Source organism: Dendrobium catenatum, unplaced genomic scaffold (assembly GCF_001605985.2).
Source record: "Dendrobium catenatum unplaced genomic scaffold, ASM160598v2 fragScaff_scaffold_1105, whole genome shotgun sequence".
NCBI lineage: Eukaryota > Viridiplantae > Streptophyta > Magnoliopsida > Asparagales > Orchidaceae > Dendrobium > Dendrobium catenatum.
In genome coordinates, this window is record NW_021319567.1 from 1,192,067 (window position 1) to 1,211,688 (window position 19,622).

The following is a 19,622-nucleotide window of genomic DNA, read 5'->3' on the forward strand; positions in this document are numbered from 1 at the left end:
TATATATATATATAAATGTTGAACTCATAGTCTATCTTTTTCGCCAGCATCAATGTTCAAGCATAGCGACGAAAATGCCGAACTCATATTCTAGAACATTGTTCATTTAACTTACTCCTCCCCATCCTAACTTAAAATTTAGGCATCGCTTGGGACAACTTCTTTGTTCTTTCTAAAATGGTTTTTTAGTATAAAAATTTCTTGAATTAAAAAATTTTATACTAGAAATCATTTTTATAAAATAGCAAAAAAGCTATCCCAAATGAAGCCTTAGTCGCATAGGGACTCACATTCGAGATACTCAGGCTGAAAGTTTTTTTAATTTTGGGTGTATTAATAAAATAGGTTGGTTAAGACCCTGAATTCACCCTAAAATCTTATCAATTATTGATTAATTCCTCTCACTAGCCTTCTCTCCATGGGGGGATTGAATTCATATTAGCATTTTAAAGTTCGTCATTCTAGTCTCCTGTCAAATAGAGCTTCAAAGTCATGCACACATCACATATCCATGCTTCAAATTCACAACATCTTAGTTGATAGCCAATATTTCCAACCAACAAATCAAGACACCATAAAATCTTATCAATTATTGATTAATTCCTCTCACTAGCCTTCTCTCCATGGGGGGATTGAATTCATATTAGCATTTTAAAGTTCGTCATTCTAGTCTCCTGTCAAATAGAGCTTCAAAGTCATGCACACATCACATATCCATGCTTCAAATTCACAACATCTTAGTTGATAGCCAATATTTCCAACCAACAAATCAAGATGAGCTCAATGAGTTGTAGGGCAAATAGCATGAGAAGTGTTTTCTAATTTGTTAGTTCATACCTCATTTCACTTTGTTGTTGATAGAGAAATTTACCATTATGTTAACTGAACTTTGTTAGCTTTTACCCTTTTACAGTCCAAGAAACTATTGCAAGGTATATAATTCACTACTAAAATGAGGGGATAAAGTAGCATTAACTAGAAGCGGTTTTAAAACAGTTGCTATATATTAACTAAAAGCATTGCTAAAGCCTTCCAACAGTAGCATTTATAAAACGGTTGCTAAAGCCTTTCCAGTGAATGCAAATACAGCAGTTTCAATAAGTAACGGTTTCTAGTAGGTGTTTAAACCAATGCAGTAGATCCTAAAAAGCGCTGCGAAAGTCTAATTTATTAGTTATGGTAGTCTCTTTCAACATCTTAGCCTAACAACTCTCAACGGGTTGAGTGCAATTTAATGAGCTATGTTCCCATATTGATTTAATAGGGAAAGACATTGCCTCACATCGAGATCCCCTCCCCTGCAATGATACTTCTTTTTGAGGCCATTCAAAATTATGAACGTGATATATTCCAAGACTTCATTCATTATAACATGCTTAGTAGGGGGAAGAAGAACGCACTTACATGCTCATGCAATTTAGAGAAATTATTGTATACGCAATCCGAACGCAAAATAAGGTTCGGATGCTGCGTATACTGTTTTTGTACTGCATATTTTTTAATAAAAAATTTTTTCGTGGCAAATAAGCAGTAAATAAATAATACTTAGTAAGTATTCACTGAATACACAATAAATACTCAAAAAATATGTAGAAAAAATTATGTATAAAAAATATGCAGTAAAATAAGCAGTAATACACAGCATCCGAACCTTACTCTGCATTCGGATTGTGTACACAATAATTTCTCTGAAATTTGAGAGGGATTGAAAGCATAGGTCTACAGTGTTTTCAGAAATATACTTTTCATTAGAATTATCTAGTAAAAGCTCAAAGAAAAGAGGTGTATTCTTCAATAGCAAGAGGATATGGAGTCAAGCTTCGCCGCTGCTATTTGTTGTCGGCTGCCGACCGTCGCCACGTCCAGTGGCGATTCCCCAATACACTAATCATCCTTACTAGAAGAAGGATACTCCATTTGATGATCTGGATTGATTATTTTGATTATTCAATATTTTTCATACATCTGGATGTCTTAATGATATTATATTGAGTAATATTGGATTTGTTGAATTCATCTTGACGAAATGTTTATTTTTACTAAAAGCAAATCAAAATCATAGGAAATTTGATGTCTCACATGACTTCAAAGTTTTTGATTCATGTCTATTTGAACTCGAATCAAAATGTTTTTAGTATTGTTGTATTTAATTTATTGAGATACTTATTCTGATTATATATCAATTTAAAAATTTTTGATGATCTCAAAGTTGATATTGAAATTTCTAATTTAATAATTTATATGCTGGGTGATCTGATATTGTCTTAGAATTAAATTGAATAATTTTTTTGAAAAATTTGTGATGGGATATCTTGAGTTAAATTGCAACAAAATAAAATTAAGAACAAATGGATTTATTTTGAGATTAGTGCAATACAAACTCTTTATGATATATATCAATGTCAAGACAAATCTAATGATTTTTAAGCTTATAATGATATAATTTAAATGATGATATCCTCAAATAATTTTTTTTTTCAATATTTGATGTCTTATTTTAAATTATATCTTTAACCTTCCATTAGTGCCAAAGTTTTTGAATATTCATTTAAGCCAAATCATGACTTGTTAGTCCCACTTGAAATAATTCCAATTGATTATAAATTGTCTAAAAATTCAAGTTAATTTTTAATTAGCTTTGTGTTGTGTGCAAGAAAAATTATAGTGATTGATAAAGAATTCTCCGTCCTAATTTTTTACGAAGATCTAACACACATAGATAATAGAAAATAATATTTAGGCATCATCATTTTTACTTGAAAAATCTTATATGGGAAAAATTCACGGAATTGGCCCGGATTAAATGGATTAATATAGATGGGTTACCAGAGTATGTTTCCCCCCTCAATTGGAGAAGAAAATATTGCAAAGTATATAATTTAACTTTGGCTTGTAGTGAATGTGAGGGAGATGCGATAGTTAGATTGTGTTAGTTGGGTGACGATAGTCAAGCAATGATGGTTGTGATGATGACAGACAATAGCAGTTTGACAACGATGAATAAATTTTAATAATTGGGTGATTGTTGGTAGATGGTGACAATTGGGAGATGGGGGTCAAATGATGGCAATTGGGCAATGACAGGTAGACAATAGTAATTAGGAGACGACGACGGCTGATGGTGTTCTTTGTTGGAGGTGATGAGGAGTAAACACCACAATGACAAAACAAGCAATAAAGTAAAAGCAACATAAAAGTAAAGGACACCAGGATTTAACGTGAAAAAATCTAAAATTAGAAAAACCCGTAGAGTCACCACACACCAAGAAATCCAGTATGAAAATTGGAGAAATAAGTACAAGTCTCTCTTTTCTCTCACTCTCCTTGCTTTTGTTCTCACATGCACCGTTCTTAATGTCTAAGTACTTAGAAAATACAAGAGAAAAAGTAAGTTATAAATGCAACACTTGAGAAAAATGAGAAAAATAACTGTTAGTCCGTCTCGCAGTGCCAATTTTGGGCGCTGCTGTGGCGCTCAGTCTATGTCTTGATTCGCTGTGGTGTCATATCTATACCACTGCGCGCGGTGCTCTAGTCTCTGTCCTTCATCACTAGGATGCCAGGAACACAGTACCAAGTGCTCGGGTACGTAGCCCGAGGTGTCGTATGGGAAAAAAAATCCGGATGCAAAGCAGTCGAACCTAAAGGCCCATAAATGAATCCTCCCATCTAGATTTTTTTTAAATATTTTTATTTTTTTTAAATTTTATTTTCCTCCCATCTCAAATTTATATAAACTCATATGTTCTCGATCCCGTCGTTGAACCCCCAATGAATCATCATCGTGGTCTCGTGATGCTAGCTCCAACAAGCTTATTCAGTCTTGTATGAAAACCCCTAGCACTCTCATTGCGAAATTTTACGTCGCAATTCTAATACTTGTTTTGACTAGCTTGGTTGACTTATATTCCAACTTCATTCAAACCATTTATATTTAAATCATTTTAAACCATTTTTTCTTAGGACATATTTCAATAAGCATTCTATAAATGTAAGATGAAATTTGTCTAAAATGAATTTTTTGGATATGTTTTTAATAAATAAAATAGTAAATATATTTATATAATTTTGAATATGATGAGATATAGGAAGTTAAAGTTTTAATTAATTGAATTTAATGTAAAAAAATTCGGTCTGATTATGCTCATTTATTTATTTTTTTTCGCTTTAGTTGCTCTTAGAAAGCGTGCACCCTACGATTCCCAAGCCAATAATTTCACTAAATACTAACCAATCTGACGCACCCACGTGTCCAACCGTTTAAAACAATGATCTCAAAGTTGCAATTCAAAAAGTTTCAAAATTTTTTTCGTTCTGCTCCCTCACTCGACTCCTTCCTCATTATTTCCCTCCTTTACTCTCCATTCATCCCCGCAGAGACTGCTTAGATTTCTAGTAGGAGTGTAGTGGATTGGTTCGATCTCTCAGTAGAAGTGCAATCGATGCTCAAACCCCCTTTGTTCTGTTTTCCATATAATTATTTCACTCCGTGTTTTTCACTTGATCCATGGAGGTTAATTTCAAAGAATTGAAAAGGAAAGACCTGCAAAGGCTCTGCAAGAAGCATGGACTGCGTGCTAATGCTACGAATTCTCAAATGGCGGATAGTCTTGTTTCCTATTTCAAGGTATCTCCTTTCTTGACTGTCTTTTTTGTTCGATCAGTGTTCTTTCTGCAGAGTTTTTTTGGCTTTGGACATCCTTGAATGATCTACATGTGAAAATTTAGCAGATCTATGAGAAGAATGAACAAGTGAAAGTTCACTCGAAAGGTCTTAGTGGAAGCAGGAACAGCAAAGTGGAAAGAGTGGAAGGGGACGTAGAAAAGGTTATCATTGTTATAGATGATGATGAGGATGAACTTGGTTCTGTTCTACAAAGCGCAAATAGGAAATCTTCACCAAAGAGTCGATGTTCAAGTGAGAAGGACGAACAAATTGAAGCTCGCTTGGATGATTCGAGCGAACGCGGTAACAGCAAAGGGACAGGCATGAAATGGCATGAAGAAAATGCTATAATCCTTTTAGATGAAGAGGATGACAAACCTTGTGATGTTACAAAAAGCGCAGATGGGAAAAAGAGTAGAAGGTCAATTGGAAGGCTTGGCAAGGCATGTGAAGCTAATAGAAGTAATGAAGAAAACCAGGCTGTTGGTGTTCTTAGAAAACCTAAGGAAGGCCTTTTGGTTCCAGTTAGAACCACAAGGTCCCGTTCGACGAATTCTGCAGTCGCGCAAGCTCCAGTTGTTGAGAAGGCGAAAGCGAGAAAAGAGAGGCTAATAGCTGGACAAAATGCCGAACTGCCTTTAAGCACTAACGAGGGCGAAGATAATGAAATTGGAAAAGTGAAAGAAAATCCGAGTTTAATGATGGCAGTTGGAGATGCCAGAGTTACAAGAAAACGGAATAGCAGGAATTCCTCTATGAAAGTCGATGATGAAATCATGGCCTCTTTACCCATCGAAGTTTCGGTTACTGAGAATTTTGTGGGTGATGTGGTTTATAAAAAACATGTAAATACAGGAATGGGATCTGCCATCACTTTCTCTATTGATGGAGAGCAAGCAACACAGGGTACTACAACACGAAATGAGCAAGAGATTGAAGAACATGAACTGTCTACTTCTAGCAACTTGATGGAAGTAGTTGCTGGAAGTGTTCAAACCAAGAGGGGGAAAAAAAGAACTAGAGCAGGCTTGGAAGAAGACAGCCCTGTCATGGAAAAAGAGATTGATCAGCTTGGAAATGCCCATCATTCGGAATTATCATATAAAGATGAAATGTTGGAATCAGAAGCATGCTTTGCTTTATTACAAACATTTGGAAGTCCATCATCATTCAACCTTGCTTCATCCAGGCCGTGTTCGTTGTTATCAGAATTACAAGGCGGGGAAGGTGAGATTCATGAATAAACAAACCTAAACACCAACTAATCCTCATCATTGTTATCAGAATTACAGGGTTAGCTTAATGTTTCTTATTTTTTGTTCAGCACTGTTGAGCATTGTATGTGATCCATCATGCTTAAAATTTTTGTGCAACTAGTATTCACATATTTTTTGCCTACTTTTTTTTTTAATTTATAATCAATTTATATTAATTTTATCTACTCATATTATTCGTGCATCTCTACCTCATTGAATGCCAAAATCTATTTTTCACTATTTTATCTTCAACAGATGCTACTCCTATAATCCCTTTCATATAATTGCTTCTCAATTTATCCTTTTTCATTTTTGTAGCACATTCATCATAATTTTCTCATTTTTATTACATTCAATTTAGTTTCAAATCCATATACTATTGTTGGCCAAACTTTTTGCATGTTACAAGGAATGGGCTATGGCTAAAGATTGTGTCTAAAGTTGTCTTGTTATTTGCTAGTGTAGGCTATAATTTTGAACTGAAGCAATAGCTACCTTTTTGTTCTTTATGTTTGTTTAATTTTTAGTACTATAATGAGCCATAGTCATATTGGTGGAACTAATAATAATAGGTTCTTATTGATCAGTTGTAAATTTTACGTGCTAGACCTTTGGCTATCATAACATTGAGAATTCTTGGGCTGCTCATTGTCCAAAGCTAATCAAAGTTGATAATTGATATATCATCAAAAATTAATTATGATCGAGTACGAATCGCGAGGCAAAATTGAGTTGGAAACCTCCGAAATTAAATATGGTACCATCCGAACTCTGATTTTTAGCAAATTTATAGTCGAACTGAACGTCTCGAAAAGACGAATCCGACGACACGAAATTCGACCGAATTCGAGCCCAAAGGTGTCCAAATCAAAGACTTGAAATGCATTTGGAAGGTTCAAATCATAAATTGGATGACCAAACAGTTTCCAAACGTGACATGCATATAGTCGAATCGAGCGACTCGACGAGACGAATCCAACGAGTCTAATATCGTTGAATTCTAACATCATTAAAACATTCAAATACTCTATAAATGGTCCATGTTCAAGAGAGTTGATATCGGCCGTCCATACAAAACACTCTAAACATGCCCTTTGATTTTCTCCTTATTTACTATTCATGCCACTCCCATACTTGTCAATGGCGCAAAATGGCGCACGCCATGGCACATGACGCGATGCACATGTTAAAGTTGGCGCCAAACATTTGCGCCAAGTGTGCGCAATGGCGCACGATGCGCGCAATTTGAATTTTAGAGATTTTTTAATATAATTATAAATAGTTTTTAATATTTATATATTTTAATTTTTAAAATAATATAATAATTTTTATTAAAATTATTTGATATGATTAAAATAGTTTAAGTTTAGTTAGGTTTCATTATATTTAATTTTAGTAGAAATTTTGAACGAACTTGAAGCTCACTTTAATGGGTTGGTTTTTGGACCACAAACATATTCAACCAAGCCTTACCCAACTTGATTGATACTCTAAAATAGGATCCGTATAATATTTTTTTTAATTATTTTTAATTTTGTGCCATGTTGAAAATGGTGCATGCCACGTCGTGCACTATGCGCCATAGCTCCATAAGAAACTTTGCACCGCGGTGTGCCATTTGTCGTTGACAAGTATGAACACTCCCAAAAAACTATAAATAGACTGCTTATTCTTCATTGGAGGGAGGGAGAGCAAAGGGGGAAAAATGGAAGAGGAGAGGAAATGAAAAGAAATATAAGATCTCTCTTGGCACCAAGCTCCTCCTCGACCACTGCCCTGCCACTGACTATCATCGAACTTTCGCTGGATTTCTGCCGAGCCACCAACTATCACTTAACTTACGTTCGGCCACCAACTAACGTCGGATTTACACTTGGCCATCAATTGTTGTTGGTCCTTTTAACCTTCGTCGTTTGACTATGGTCTTTCCGACCTCCATCCCCCGCCGACTATGGTCATTCTGACTATAATAGTCAACCACCGTTGTCTGTTGAATATGGTCTTTCTGACCTCCGTCGCCTATCAACCAACGTCCTTTCGACCTCCGTCTCCTGATAACGGTCTTTCTGACCTTTGTTGCCCGTCAACTACAGTCCTTTTGACCTCCTTCACCAGACTACAATCTTTCTAACCTCCCTCACTCGTTGACTATGATCCTTCCGACCTCTGTTGCCTGATAATGGTTCTTCTGACCTCCTTCGCCTGCCAACTACGGTCCTTCCGACCTCTGTCGCTCGCTGACTATGATCCTTCTAACCTCCGTCTTCTGATAACGATCTTTTTGACCTCTTTCGCCTATTGAGTACGGTCCTTCCAATATCTGTCGCTTGTCGACTGCAATCCTTTCGACTTCTATCGCCAAATAAGGGTCCTTTTGACCTCCGTCGTCTACCGAGTACGGTCCTTTCGACCTACGTCGTTACATTACGGTCTTTCTGACCTCCGTTGCTTGCCGACTATGGTCCTTTTGACTTCCGTCGCCAGATTATGGTCCTTCTGACCTCCGTAGCTTGTTGACTACGGTCCTTCCGACCTCCATCGCCCGTCGACTACGGTCCTTCCGACCTCCGTCGCCCGTCGACTATGGTCCTTCCGACATTCGTCGCTTGATAACGGTCTTTCTGACATTCGTTGATCGCTGATTTGGGTCCTTCCGTCCTCCATCGCCTAACAACGGCCTTTCTGACCTCTGTCGCTTGCTGACCACGGTCCTTCCGACCACCTTCCCCTACTGCGGCCTTTTTGACTTTTGCCGCTATCCGACTATGGTCATGCCGAAAAAATGAACATGTCAATACTGATTCTTCCAAGTCCCACAATGTAATGCACTCTACATGATGTATATTTTCTATATCAAGCAAAGGCCTTATTCCCAAGAAAGGGCCTCATTTGTAATCAAATGCAAATACTAGTAAATTTACTAGTAGATTCATTTAAACAAGGCAAGTCCTTCTGGCTTTTCTACCGTTTCAGTGGTTTCCACGTAAAAACTCTGATGTCTTTTATGAACGCTATACCCCTCTTTTTTATCATTTGTGTGCTGGATCTTCATACAAAGTTAAGAAGTTAAACTTTTTTATTTCTCTACCATCACAAATATTCCAGGATGCAACAATAATGATGCTTAAGCAATATATGATTTTGATGGGGGATTTCATCTGACAGTTCAAGTTACCGAAACAGTAGTTGAAATTGGAAATAATGTGGAGTGAACTTGAATTTTTTATTCTTATGAAGAATACAAGAGTTTCATTTGAAAGCATAGATGAATCCATTTCTCCTGAAAAGTCTATCATATAATAATTATTTTTTATAAATATGCTAAACATATATCTTCTTGCTTGTATGAAGGCAATAAAGCATACCTCATGTAAAGGATGATCGAGGTCACACACTATATGGTGTTTCATTTGCTTTAGAGTAGTTTGTTCATACTAGACTAAACCTCAAAGTTTTTGTTAGACCGGTCCAGTGGACCGGTCTACCCGGTCCACGCGGGACCGGCCCAGACGCGAACAAGGCGGAGTTTTTCCACCTATGCGGGATGCCGCACGAGCCGCGATTCCACGGGAGCGTTTTAGGAAGGAATTTTGAGTAAGATTAGGAAGGAATTTGAATGTAGGGGCTGTTTAGGGAATTCTTTTTGATTTGTATACATTAAATAGTTGATTTTCCTAGGGTTTGGGTATCTTGAATTTGGCTGAAATTTGAGATATCTTAGATTTAGGTTTTCTTTGGGCTCTAGCGGCGTCTAGAGATTTGGGAGAGATCGATCTTCCTCTCGAATTGAGGATCAAGTGTATCTTGCTATTTTCCGTGTTCCTTTCATCAAATAATACAAGTTATCTACTGTTTTTGTGCGGACTTTTGTGAAGATTTTCGCTGTTTTCCGAAGATTGATAGGAAATACTTGAAAACTACAAGTGTTTCCTATCAAATTGATATCAAAGCAAGTCTTGGGACCGGTGAAGGGTTGTTTTCAGCAAATTCCAGCAGCATTTTTTGCCCGGAAAAGGAGGAAGTTGCTGTTTTTTGACTCCAAAATCCAGATTTTGTGAATCTTCAAACTCCGGATTGTAATGGCGGCCAAGAAAGTTGATGCTTTGGAGGAGAGACTCTAAGGAGAGATGAATCACATCAAAGAAATCGTGGAGGAAAGAATTTCTTCCATGGAGGGGCAGGTGGCCGATCTCAGGGATATGATTAAAAGAATACTGGAGCTTCAAGCACAAACGGCGGCATTCGAAGCAAAGGGCCCAGAAGCGAAGAACACAAATTTTGAAATCCATAAGGAGGAAGAAGAGGTGGAAATCGTGGAAGGGGGAAGAAGAAGATCCTATGTGGAGCCTTTCCATAGGGAGGAAAGAGGATATCAACATAGGGAAAGTTATGGCTATGGGGGAGCGGAGCAAAGAGGGGCAGATTGGGAACGCCATGAGGGGTTTTATGACCGTCGGGGTGCTGATTTTGAAGAAAGAAGGGGGGATCTCGAAGGGAGTTTGGGCTATGACAGAGCAAGGGAAGATCGGGAAACATGGGGTGGACCTAGCACTTGAGAAAGGGGAAATTATGGAAGAATTAGGGAAAATGGTGGCGACCAGAAGGTGAGGAAGTTGAAGATGCCCATATTTGAAGGAGAAGATGCATATGGGTGGATTTACAAGGTAGAGCGATACTTCACTGTCAATGAGTTGACAGATGAGGAGAAGCTGACAGCAGCGGGACTGTGTGTGGAAGGGAAAGCTCTGTCATGGTTTCAGTGGAGAGACCAGAGGAGACCGATCAGGAACTGGAGGGAATATAAAGACTGCGTAATATAGCGTTTCCAAACTGATCGGAGAGGAGACTTCTATGAGCAGTTCTTTGCTCTGACACAGGAGGAATCAGTAGCAGATTATCGGGAGCAGTTTAAGCACCTAGCTAGCAGGGTGAAGCGACTCTCAGATACAGTGTTGGAGGGGAATTTCATGAAAAGGTTGAAGGAGGATATCCGAGCAGCAGTGAAGGTGTTGATGCCCCGTGACTTGGGGGAGGCCATGAAGTTGGCACAACTGCTGGAAAATCAAAAGAATATGGAGAAGGGAGCCAGGAGCAGCAGCTCATGAGCCTCTTACAAGACTACGACCACTCTTCTAGCACCCAAGGGGCCTGCCTCAGGCAACATTAATGAGACTACTAGGGAGAAGCCAGTATGAGGAGGGAGTGGGAAAAATTTCAAGAGGCTGACAGAGAAGGGGATGCAGGAGAAGAGGGCAAAGGGGTTGTGTTTTAGGTGAGAGGAGAAGTATACGCCAAGGCATCGGTATAAGGACCGAACTCTTCAGGTTCTCACCGTCTGCGATGACGAGGAAACTGAGGGAGGTGAGGAGGAGATGGAGGAGAAGCTACACTTGGATCTGGCTGAGGTTTCCCTGAATTCAGTGGTAGGATTCTCTACGAATTATACCATGAAGGTGAAGGGGGAGATAGAGGGCAGGGAGGTGGTGGTGCTATTGACAGTGGGGCTACCCAGAATTTCATTTGCACTCAGGTCGTTGACCAATTAAGAGTGAAATTGGTGGACACCGGTTGTTATGGAGTGATGATGAGTACATGGAAGGTGGAGAAAGGCCAAGGAATCTGTAAAGGAGTGGTGTTGACCATTCAGGGGATTCAAGTAAGGGAGGACTTTTTTCCACTAGAGTTAGGAAGCACTGATGTCATCTTGGGGATGAAGTGGTTGCAAACCTTGAGGGAAACCAAGGATAATTGGGGAGCACTCATGATGACATTAATGGTGGATGGGAGAAAGGTGGTTATAAGGGGAGATGCAGGGCTAGCCAAAGCCATGACATCACTTAAGACCATGGTTAGGGACATACAAGAGGTGGAGGAGATTATTTTGGTGGGACTACACAGGTTGGATGCGATCAAATTGGAGGAGGAAGGGGATGTTTCTCTTTATGTGCAGCCCTTGGTTCAGAAATACTATAAGATTTTTCAGTCATCTCAAGGATGGCCACCTCCACCGGAACACGAGCATATCTTCACCTTGAGGACAAGGTGGATCTTCGGGAGGGGAGTATTGTTAGACCGGCCCAATGGACCGGTCCAGCCGGTCCATGCGGGACCGGCACAGAAGAGAACAGGGCGGAGTTTTTCTGCCTGTGTGGGATGCCGCACGAGCTGCGATTCCATGGGAGCATTTTAGGAAGGAATTTTGTGGAAGATTAGGAGGGAATTTGAATGTAGGGACTGCTTAGGGAATTTCTTTTGATTTGTATGCATTAAATAGTTGATTTTCCTAGGGTTTGAGTATCTTGAATTTGGCTGAAATTTGAGATCTCTTAGATTTAGGTTTTCTTTGGGCTCTTGCGGCGTCTAGAGATTTGGGAGAGATCGATCCTCCTCTCAAATTGAGGATCAAGTGTATGTTGCTATTTTCCGTGTTCGTTTCATCAAATAATACAAGTTATCTACTGTTTTTGTGGTTTTTGTGCGGACTTTTGTGAAGATTTTTGCTGTTTTTCGAAGATTGATAGGAAATACTTGAAAACTACAAGTGTTTCCTATCAGTTTTATCCTTCTTAATATAGCTTCCCAGGTGGCCACCTATCCTTAGAGAGCTCTCACATGACTTTACTTAATTGTGTAGTTCTCATTGAAACTCAATCTGTTACATCAAAAGCTCTTTACATATTAGGTAATGTCTTACTCATATCGCTTAATAACTTTTACTGTTTTATTGGTGTGTGATTTGGTTCATTTGTGTATTCCTTTTCTTCTAAAAGTATGCCTTGAGCTGCCCATTGTATTGGCTTCTACTTTAGTGATCACCCCCTTCCTTCATTAGACTACCTTCTTGATTTGGGATGTCACTAATCCACTAGCTTCAACTTGGGAATTCCCAAAATGTAGATCATACTACATGTCTAGCTTTGACATGATTTTTAATGACCCAACCATGACTAAGTAAAAATATTGTGTTTGGAGCCAACTTGTCTTTTATTAAATTGAAACTATGGTTTTATTCTTTTTTGATATAATTTTTTATGAAGTCACTCATCTTAAGAATGTTCCATCACAAACACCCATAACTGTTAAATTTCTATTGAAACTCCACTCATTAAATCATTTAACACATCACATGTCCGATCTAACCCTTTACTTATATAGCCTAATAACTTGTATCCTAGATATTTGTCATACTAAAAGCTTGCTAGGAGGCCGGTCCTTTTTTGGGTTTCTACCTGGTGGGTCACTTCTCTCATCAGACCACCAACTTCAGATTCAGAATGTCACATCTTTTTATTACATTTTTTCGCTATATGAACAATAATCTGAAAAATGTGACTACTATTAATATGTATTCATACTTTCTTTAAAATTGGTTTTTTATTACATTTTATTTGGAAAAAATGTGGTTAAACAGCTATCCTAAGGTACAAACACTTTTAATTAGACAAACAAATTAGATTTTTGTAAAAGTGCAAATACAGATTGAAAAATGTGACTAAGATACTTTTTTTATTTACACTTTGGAAATGCGACTAGTATTATGATATATATTAATCACACCATTTAAAAAGGTGCGACTGCAGCCCAAAAGTGTAGAGTGTGTGGCTTTGTTGTATTTGATCACTGAGGTCAGATTAGTAATCTAGTGGACAACTTTTTTTTTTTTTATTGTTGTAGTTTTACTAATATTTTGTTGACTTTGGCTTACCTCCACATTTTCCTTTCATGCGGAAAATTCTACTTCTCAAAATTAATATTGAATCTGCTATCGTAAACGATGCGTGTAGTTATTTTCATCCGGCACAAATTTCATTTCATAAATTTGAAAATTTTAACTGATGCATAGCAGATGGAGGACAGTTTCCTGTTAACAATGAGCAGTTAAGCAAACAATCCGGTTCTTTGGATAGAAATGCGGATTTAGAGATGAAAGAAAGTTTGGTCTGCAAAAATTCAATTCTTGCTAGCATTACAATGGTGGTAGTGGATGATGGATTTGTTGGAGGACTATCTACCTCTGAATTGGATCATGTATCAAAAGATGGAGAAGCATCAAGAAAATCTTCAGCCACAGCTTTAAGCTATTCACAAGGCCGCCATGACATCAAAGAGTATTTCTGTTCATCTTCTGAAAATCATGTCAGAAATTTAGAGGATAGTTGTAATAAATGTTTTAATTTTGAACCACACCAAAATAGATGTTGTGCCGAAACTCCGGTTTTAATGAATAATTTGAGTTCGTCTAGTGAGCAGAATTGTGAGACTCTTAAATTTTCTGGTGAAGTTACAAGGGGTTGAGGCAACACAAGAATGCCAGGATTTTGATGAAGTTAGAGGCAGCGAGGAGGGAAAGAAAAGAAATAAACTATCCAAGGATCATGAGGCTCATAAAGAGAAGGAAAATGGAGGTGGAAGCCAAGCTAAAATATTTTATGCATTTTTTTATAATGATTTTCTACTTTTAAATAATGATTTATGCTTATACATGCTCACTGAAACCTGCAGAAAACAATAGCGAAAGAATTACTAGACATTGTGACTTTGAGAAGGCTTCTCCTATGATTCTACGTGATGAGTCTATGATTGAAGACATCAGGGATATATCTGATCCTGCAAGTGAAAGAACTGAAGAGATGACTAATAGTGCTCTCCTGTCAGTGAACATTGATGGACACAACGACCATAACTTATTCTATTTAGCAGAAAATAGTTCAGAAAGGGTGGAAGAATGTCTAATTGTAGTGCAAAAGCAAGTCAAAGATTTTAAAACTTTGTTTGATGGGTGCGGGGCATCATCGGAAGACAATTCCTCCATTGAGTTGGAATATTTCGCTGAAACTCTAGAAAAACCTGGTAAGATGGTAGTGACATGACAAGGTTTGTTTGCCATGTAGTTTTAGTTTGGAGCTTCGTGCTAAATCTTTTTCTTCTACTGCAGGTTTGGGCCTACTGAGCTGCAAATTCCAAGAACAAGCAGCTGATTATGGGCAAGGCATGCTTTCCTACACTTTTTAAGTGCTTAATGTGACATCATAGTTATTATTTTAATCCCTTTTATTTAGACGTGAACCATTCGTTTTCTATCACTCCAGTTAAGAGATGCATTTGACATTTGTTGTTCCTCATCTAAGTTATGTAAACTCTTTGTGACCTTGCTGCATGTATAATGCAGAGAAGTTCATTAATTTTTGTCGAGCAACATAAGATAGGGATTGTTGTCATTTGTTCTTATCTTAATGTTGTATTTTTTAGCCATATTCTTGTGCATTAATATTCTTTTACTAACTTTTTTTTTTTAATTTTTGTTGGATCCATGCTGCCTTAAGTTTATTTTTATTAATTTATGACTTTCTATTTGACAATCATTAATCATATACTGATCGAGGCAAATTCTTTATCACACAATCTCATCATAGCACATAGGTCAATGGGTTTTAATTTACTTTTCCAGTTTATTAAACACCATAGAAGCATACTTGCAGATTGTTTGCTTGAATACTTATAGATTGTTTTCTTGCATTGCTCATCGTTATCTTTTGCCTCTTTATGATAGTCTATAAAGGCCTTAATTACTTATGTCTTCATCTTAGGCTGTTTTATTTTTATGAGTAGGTCTTTCACAGCCCTTCAACACATTATGCAACCTCCTTCGTTTTCCAGTGCTATATATACTTTGTTCTCTACAAAGACTTTGATTTCATCTTATGTCCTGTGTTGATTAATGTGGGATCCAAAAATTCACCCCCTAGCCTCCCCGTGCTCTTGGGGGGGGTTTCACAAATTAAGTTTCGGGGTAAATTTTAGAAAGGCAGATTGGGATTGTAGTTAAGACATTACCCAAAGATTTTGCCCTCATTTTGCGAGGACTTTATGATATGAGTTCTGGTTTCTTATAGGCCCAAGCCCCTATAGTTAATCACCCCTCTCGATAATGAAAGAGAACTTTCGATTAAAGCTAGTGGTCAATCAGATACATAGAAAATGCATTTTATCTGGTGTATAGTAGCAACATGGGTTGGTATGTTGGAATTTTAATATTTAAAATGGAAATTTCACCATCTAGCACTTAAAGTGGACGGTGGCGAAATGGATGATGGACTTGATCAATATCCCATGGTTCCGTCATCCCTGGCCATCATCCTGGGCCATCGTGGTCCCTGGTCTATTTAGTTAGAGGAGGTAATCGACACAATCTGACAGAAGGATCTTTTGTCGGTAGCCATAGGTTGTGTCGTCAAAGGGTACCTTATAGACCTAGGGTGGAGTGTTTGTCTAAGTAGACAAATTTGAATCCACCTTAGCTAATAGAGGGCTTTGTGTCATATCAATTATATCCTATTGATTCATATATCAAGGATTTATTGCCATTGGAGATCTTACGGGCTCTGGCCATTATCGTAATTAGGTGGTGCCATTTGGCGGCGAACCACCCGGTTCAGAGGGCCCCGGTCATAATCGTTTACACAAAACCGTCGGTTAGAGGACACATGCCACGTTCTTACTAGAAGAAGATGGTTTGAGAATGAATCCTAGTAATATTCTCGACCAGATATTAGCTCTTTGTGAGCTGAAATACTTTTCAATTTGTCAACATCGGCAAATTGTTGCGGATGGAGGATGGATTTTGCTTTTAGTGTTTTAATGGCTTATTTCAATTTTAAATATTTTGAGGTTTGAATTTTTTGAAAATTTGAATATCCTGGACATTTGGGAGGCATTTTGAAGTATTTGTAAATTAACTCTTCCGGTTGAGATCTACGTTCAATACGGCCATCATCGGGGTGTATGGGGTCATTTGCTTTTTTGTTGACTAAATCCTATCGACTTTGTTAGTCGCCGACAAAGGATCGGGTTCAAGTCAGTTGTATGCTTTTGTTAGGGAATTTTCTTTCTTAAAACCTTGAAGACCTATGATAGGAAATATTAGATTTCAAGTATTTCCTAACCAATTTAGAAGCAATAATCAATGACAACCTGCTGTCCACAGCAGAAATCATCACCCAAAACAGTGGAAAAATAGCAAATCGGAGAGAAACATTGGAGAAAAGACTTGTATTTTACTAGTAGAGGCAACAAAATAGAAAAGATACAATTGATCCTCAATTCGAGAGGAGGATCGATCTCTCCCAAATCTCTAGACGCTGCTAGAGCCCAAAGAAACCTAAATCTAAGAGATCTCAAATTTCAGCCAAATTCAAGATGATCAAACCCTAGGAAAATCAACTATTTAATGCATACAAATCAAAAGGAAATCCCTAAACAGTCCCTACATTCAAATTTCCCTCTCAAAACTCCAAAATCTCCCCTTATAACCATCTTTCTCCCATCCACCATTAATTCCATCGTGAGTGCTCCCCAATTGTCCTTGGTTTCCCCCAAGGTTTGTAACCACTTTATCCCCAGGATGACATTAGTGCTTCTGAATTCTAGTGGGAGAAAGTGTTCCCTTACTTGAATCCCCAGGATGGTCAACACCACTCCTTTACAGATTCCTTGGCCTTTCTCCACCTTCCCTGTACCCATCATCGCCCCATAACAACCGGTGTCCACCAATTTTACTCCCAGTTGTTTGACGACCTGAGTGGAAATGAAATTGTGGGTAGCCCCACTATCAATTAGCACCACCACCTCACGGCCAGCTATCTCTCCTTTCAATTTCATAGTATGACTCGGAATAAATCCCACTATAGAGTTCAGAGAGACTTCTGCCACATCCAGGTGCAACTTCTCCTCCTCCTCTCCAGATCTGCTCCCACCTCCCTCCTCATCTTCCTCGTCTTCACAGACAAGGAGAACCTGAAGAGTTCGGTCCTTGCACCTATGCCCTGGCATGTACTTCTCATCACATTTGAAGCACAACCCCTTTGTCCTCTTATCTCTGTCAGTCTCTTGAAATTTTCCCCACCCCCTCCTCCTACTGGCTTCTCCCTGGTAGTCTCATTATGTTGCCTGATGTAGGCCCCTTGGGTGCTAGAAGAGTGGTCGTCGTCATGTAAGAGCCTCCTGAGCAGTTTCCTCGAGCCCCTCTTTCTGCTTTCTTTTGATCTTCTACAAACTGCGCCAGCTCCATAGCCTTTCCCAGGTTCCTCGGCTCCAGTACCTTGACTGCTGTTCGGATCTCTGGTTTCAGCCACTTCATGAAGTTTCCTTCTAAGGCTGACTTTGAAATGTGATCCAATCTGCTAGTCAAGTACTCAAACCGATCCCGATAATCTGCCACAGTCCCTTCTTGAGTCAAGACCAAAAATTACTCATAGAAGTCTCCTCCCCCGTCTGTTTGGAAATGCTCTAATAAGCAATCCTTGAACTCTCTCCAGTTCCTGATTGCTCTCTCCTGTCACGCCACTGGTATCATGCCAGAGCTTTCCCTTCCAGACATAGACCCGCCGCTGTCAATATTTCATCCTCTATCAACCCGTTGACAGTGAAGTAACGCTCCACTTTGTAGATCCATCTATGGCCGTCTTCGCCCTCAAAGACGGGCATTTTCAGCTTCCTCACCCGTGGGTCTCCTCCGTTTCCCCGGTACCCTCCATAACCTCCCACTCCTCGAAGGGGAAGAGTCCCCCAAGTGTCCCGATCATCCCTCCGACGATTATATTCGAATCCCTCTTCATATTCACATCTTCTTCCTTCGAAATTATCACCTCGACGCTGAATTCCTTCAAAATCAGCACCTCGACGATGACGTTCCTCCCTTCTTCCTTCAAAAACAACCCCTCGACGTTGAATCCTTTCGAATTCAGCACCTCGGCGATGAATTTCTTACCTTCCCCTTTCAAATTCAGCAACTCGACGCTGGATTCTTTCAAATTCAGCACCTCGGCGATTGAATTCTTCCCTCCTTCCGACCAAATCTGCCTCCCGTTGGTCATATCCCCTACTCATCTCCTCTCTAGAAAGCAGTTCTAGAGGGGGCATGTCGTTTTCCTCCTCCAGGATCTTTACCTCCGAATTTTTCCTCCCCCTCAAGGGGTTCGGATTTCCTCCCATGCCATGGTCGTCTGTAGTCTCCCTTACTTCCGATGTCGCCGGATTGGTCTTCATTTCAAGTAGTTTCTTCATCATTTCCTCCATCGCGGTGAACTTCCTCTCCAACCTTTCATTTGTTGGAGGTGATTTGATTTTGAAAGTTGCAGAATCTTTCCTCCAAATTGGCTTTCAATTGGCCGACTTCGCCTTTCATGACGTCAACCTTCTTTCCGGCCATCTTTCTTCCCAACGGATCTCAAAAATATCACTTCCGGAAGCCAAAAGCTCGTTGAAAATTCAGGATTTCAGCCGCCTAAGGTCCCAAAAAACGACGCTCTGATACCAATTTGATATGAAATACTAGATTTCAAGTATTTCCTAACCAATTTAGAAGCAAAAATCAATGACAATCTGCTGTCTACAGCAGAAATCAGCCCCCAAAACAGTGGAAAAATAGCAACTCGGAGAGAAACATTGGAGAAAAGACTTGTATTTTACTAGTAGAGGCAACAAAATAGAAAAGATACAATTGATCCTCAATTCGAGAGGAGGATCGATCTCTCCCAAATCTCTAGACGCCGCTAGAGCCCAAAGAAACCTAAATCTAAGAGATCTCAAATTTCAGCCAAATTCATGATGATCAAACCCTAGGAAAATCAACTATTTAATGCATACAAATCAAAAGGAAATCCCTAAACAGTCCCTACATTCAAATTTCCCTCTCAAAACTC

At 38.8% G+C, this 19,622-nt stretch overlaps 1 protein-coding gene across 1 annotated transcript in view; it reads left to right on the top strand.

Moving 5' to 3' along the window:
- Positions 1 to 4,393: 4,393 nt before the first annotated feature.
- The window catches only part of LOC110107476, a 24,677-nt gene continuing 9,448 nt past the window's right edge, over positions 4,394 to 19,622 (top strand). The window contains exons 1-2 of the mRNA XM_028698535.1: positions 4,394 to 4,627; positions 4,732 to 5,893. Of these exons, the coding sequence (XP_028554368.1) occupies positions 4,508 to 4,627; positions 4,732 to 5,893 (1,282 nt within the window). The 5' untranslated portion in view covers positions 4,394 to 4,507. The remainder of the gene's footprint in view (positions 4,628 to 4,731; positions 5,894 to 19,622) is intronic.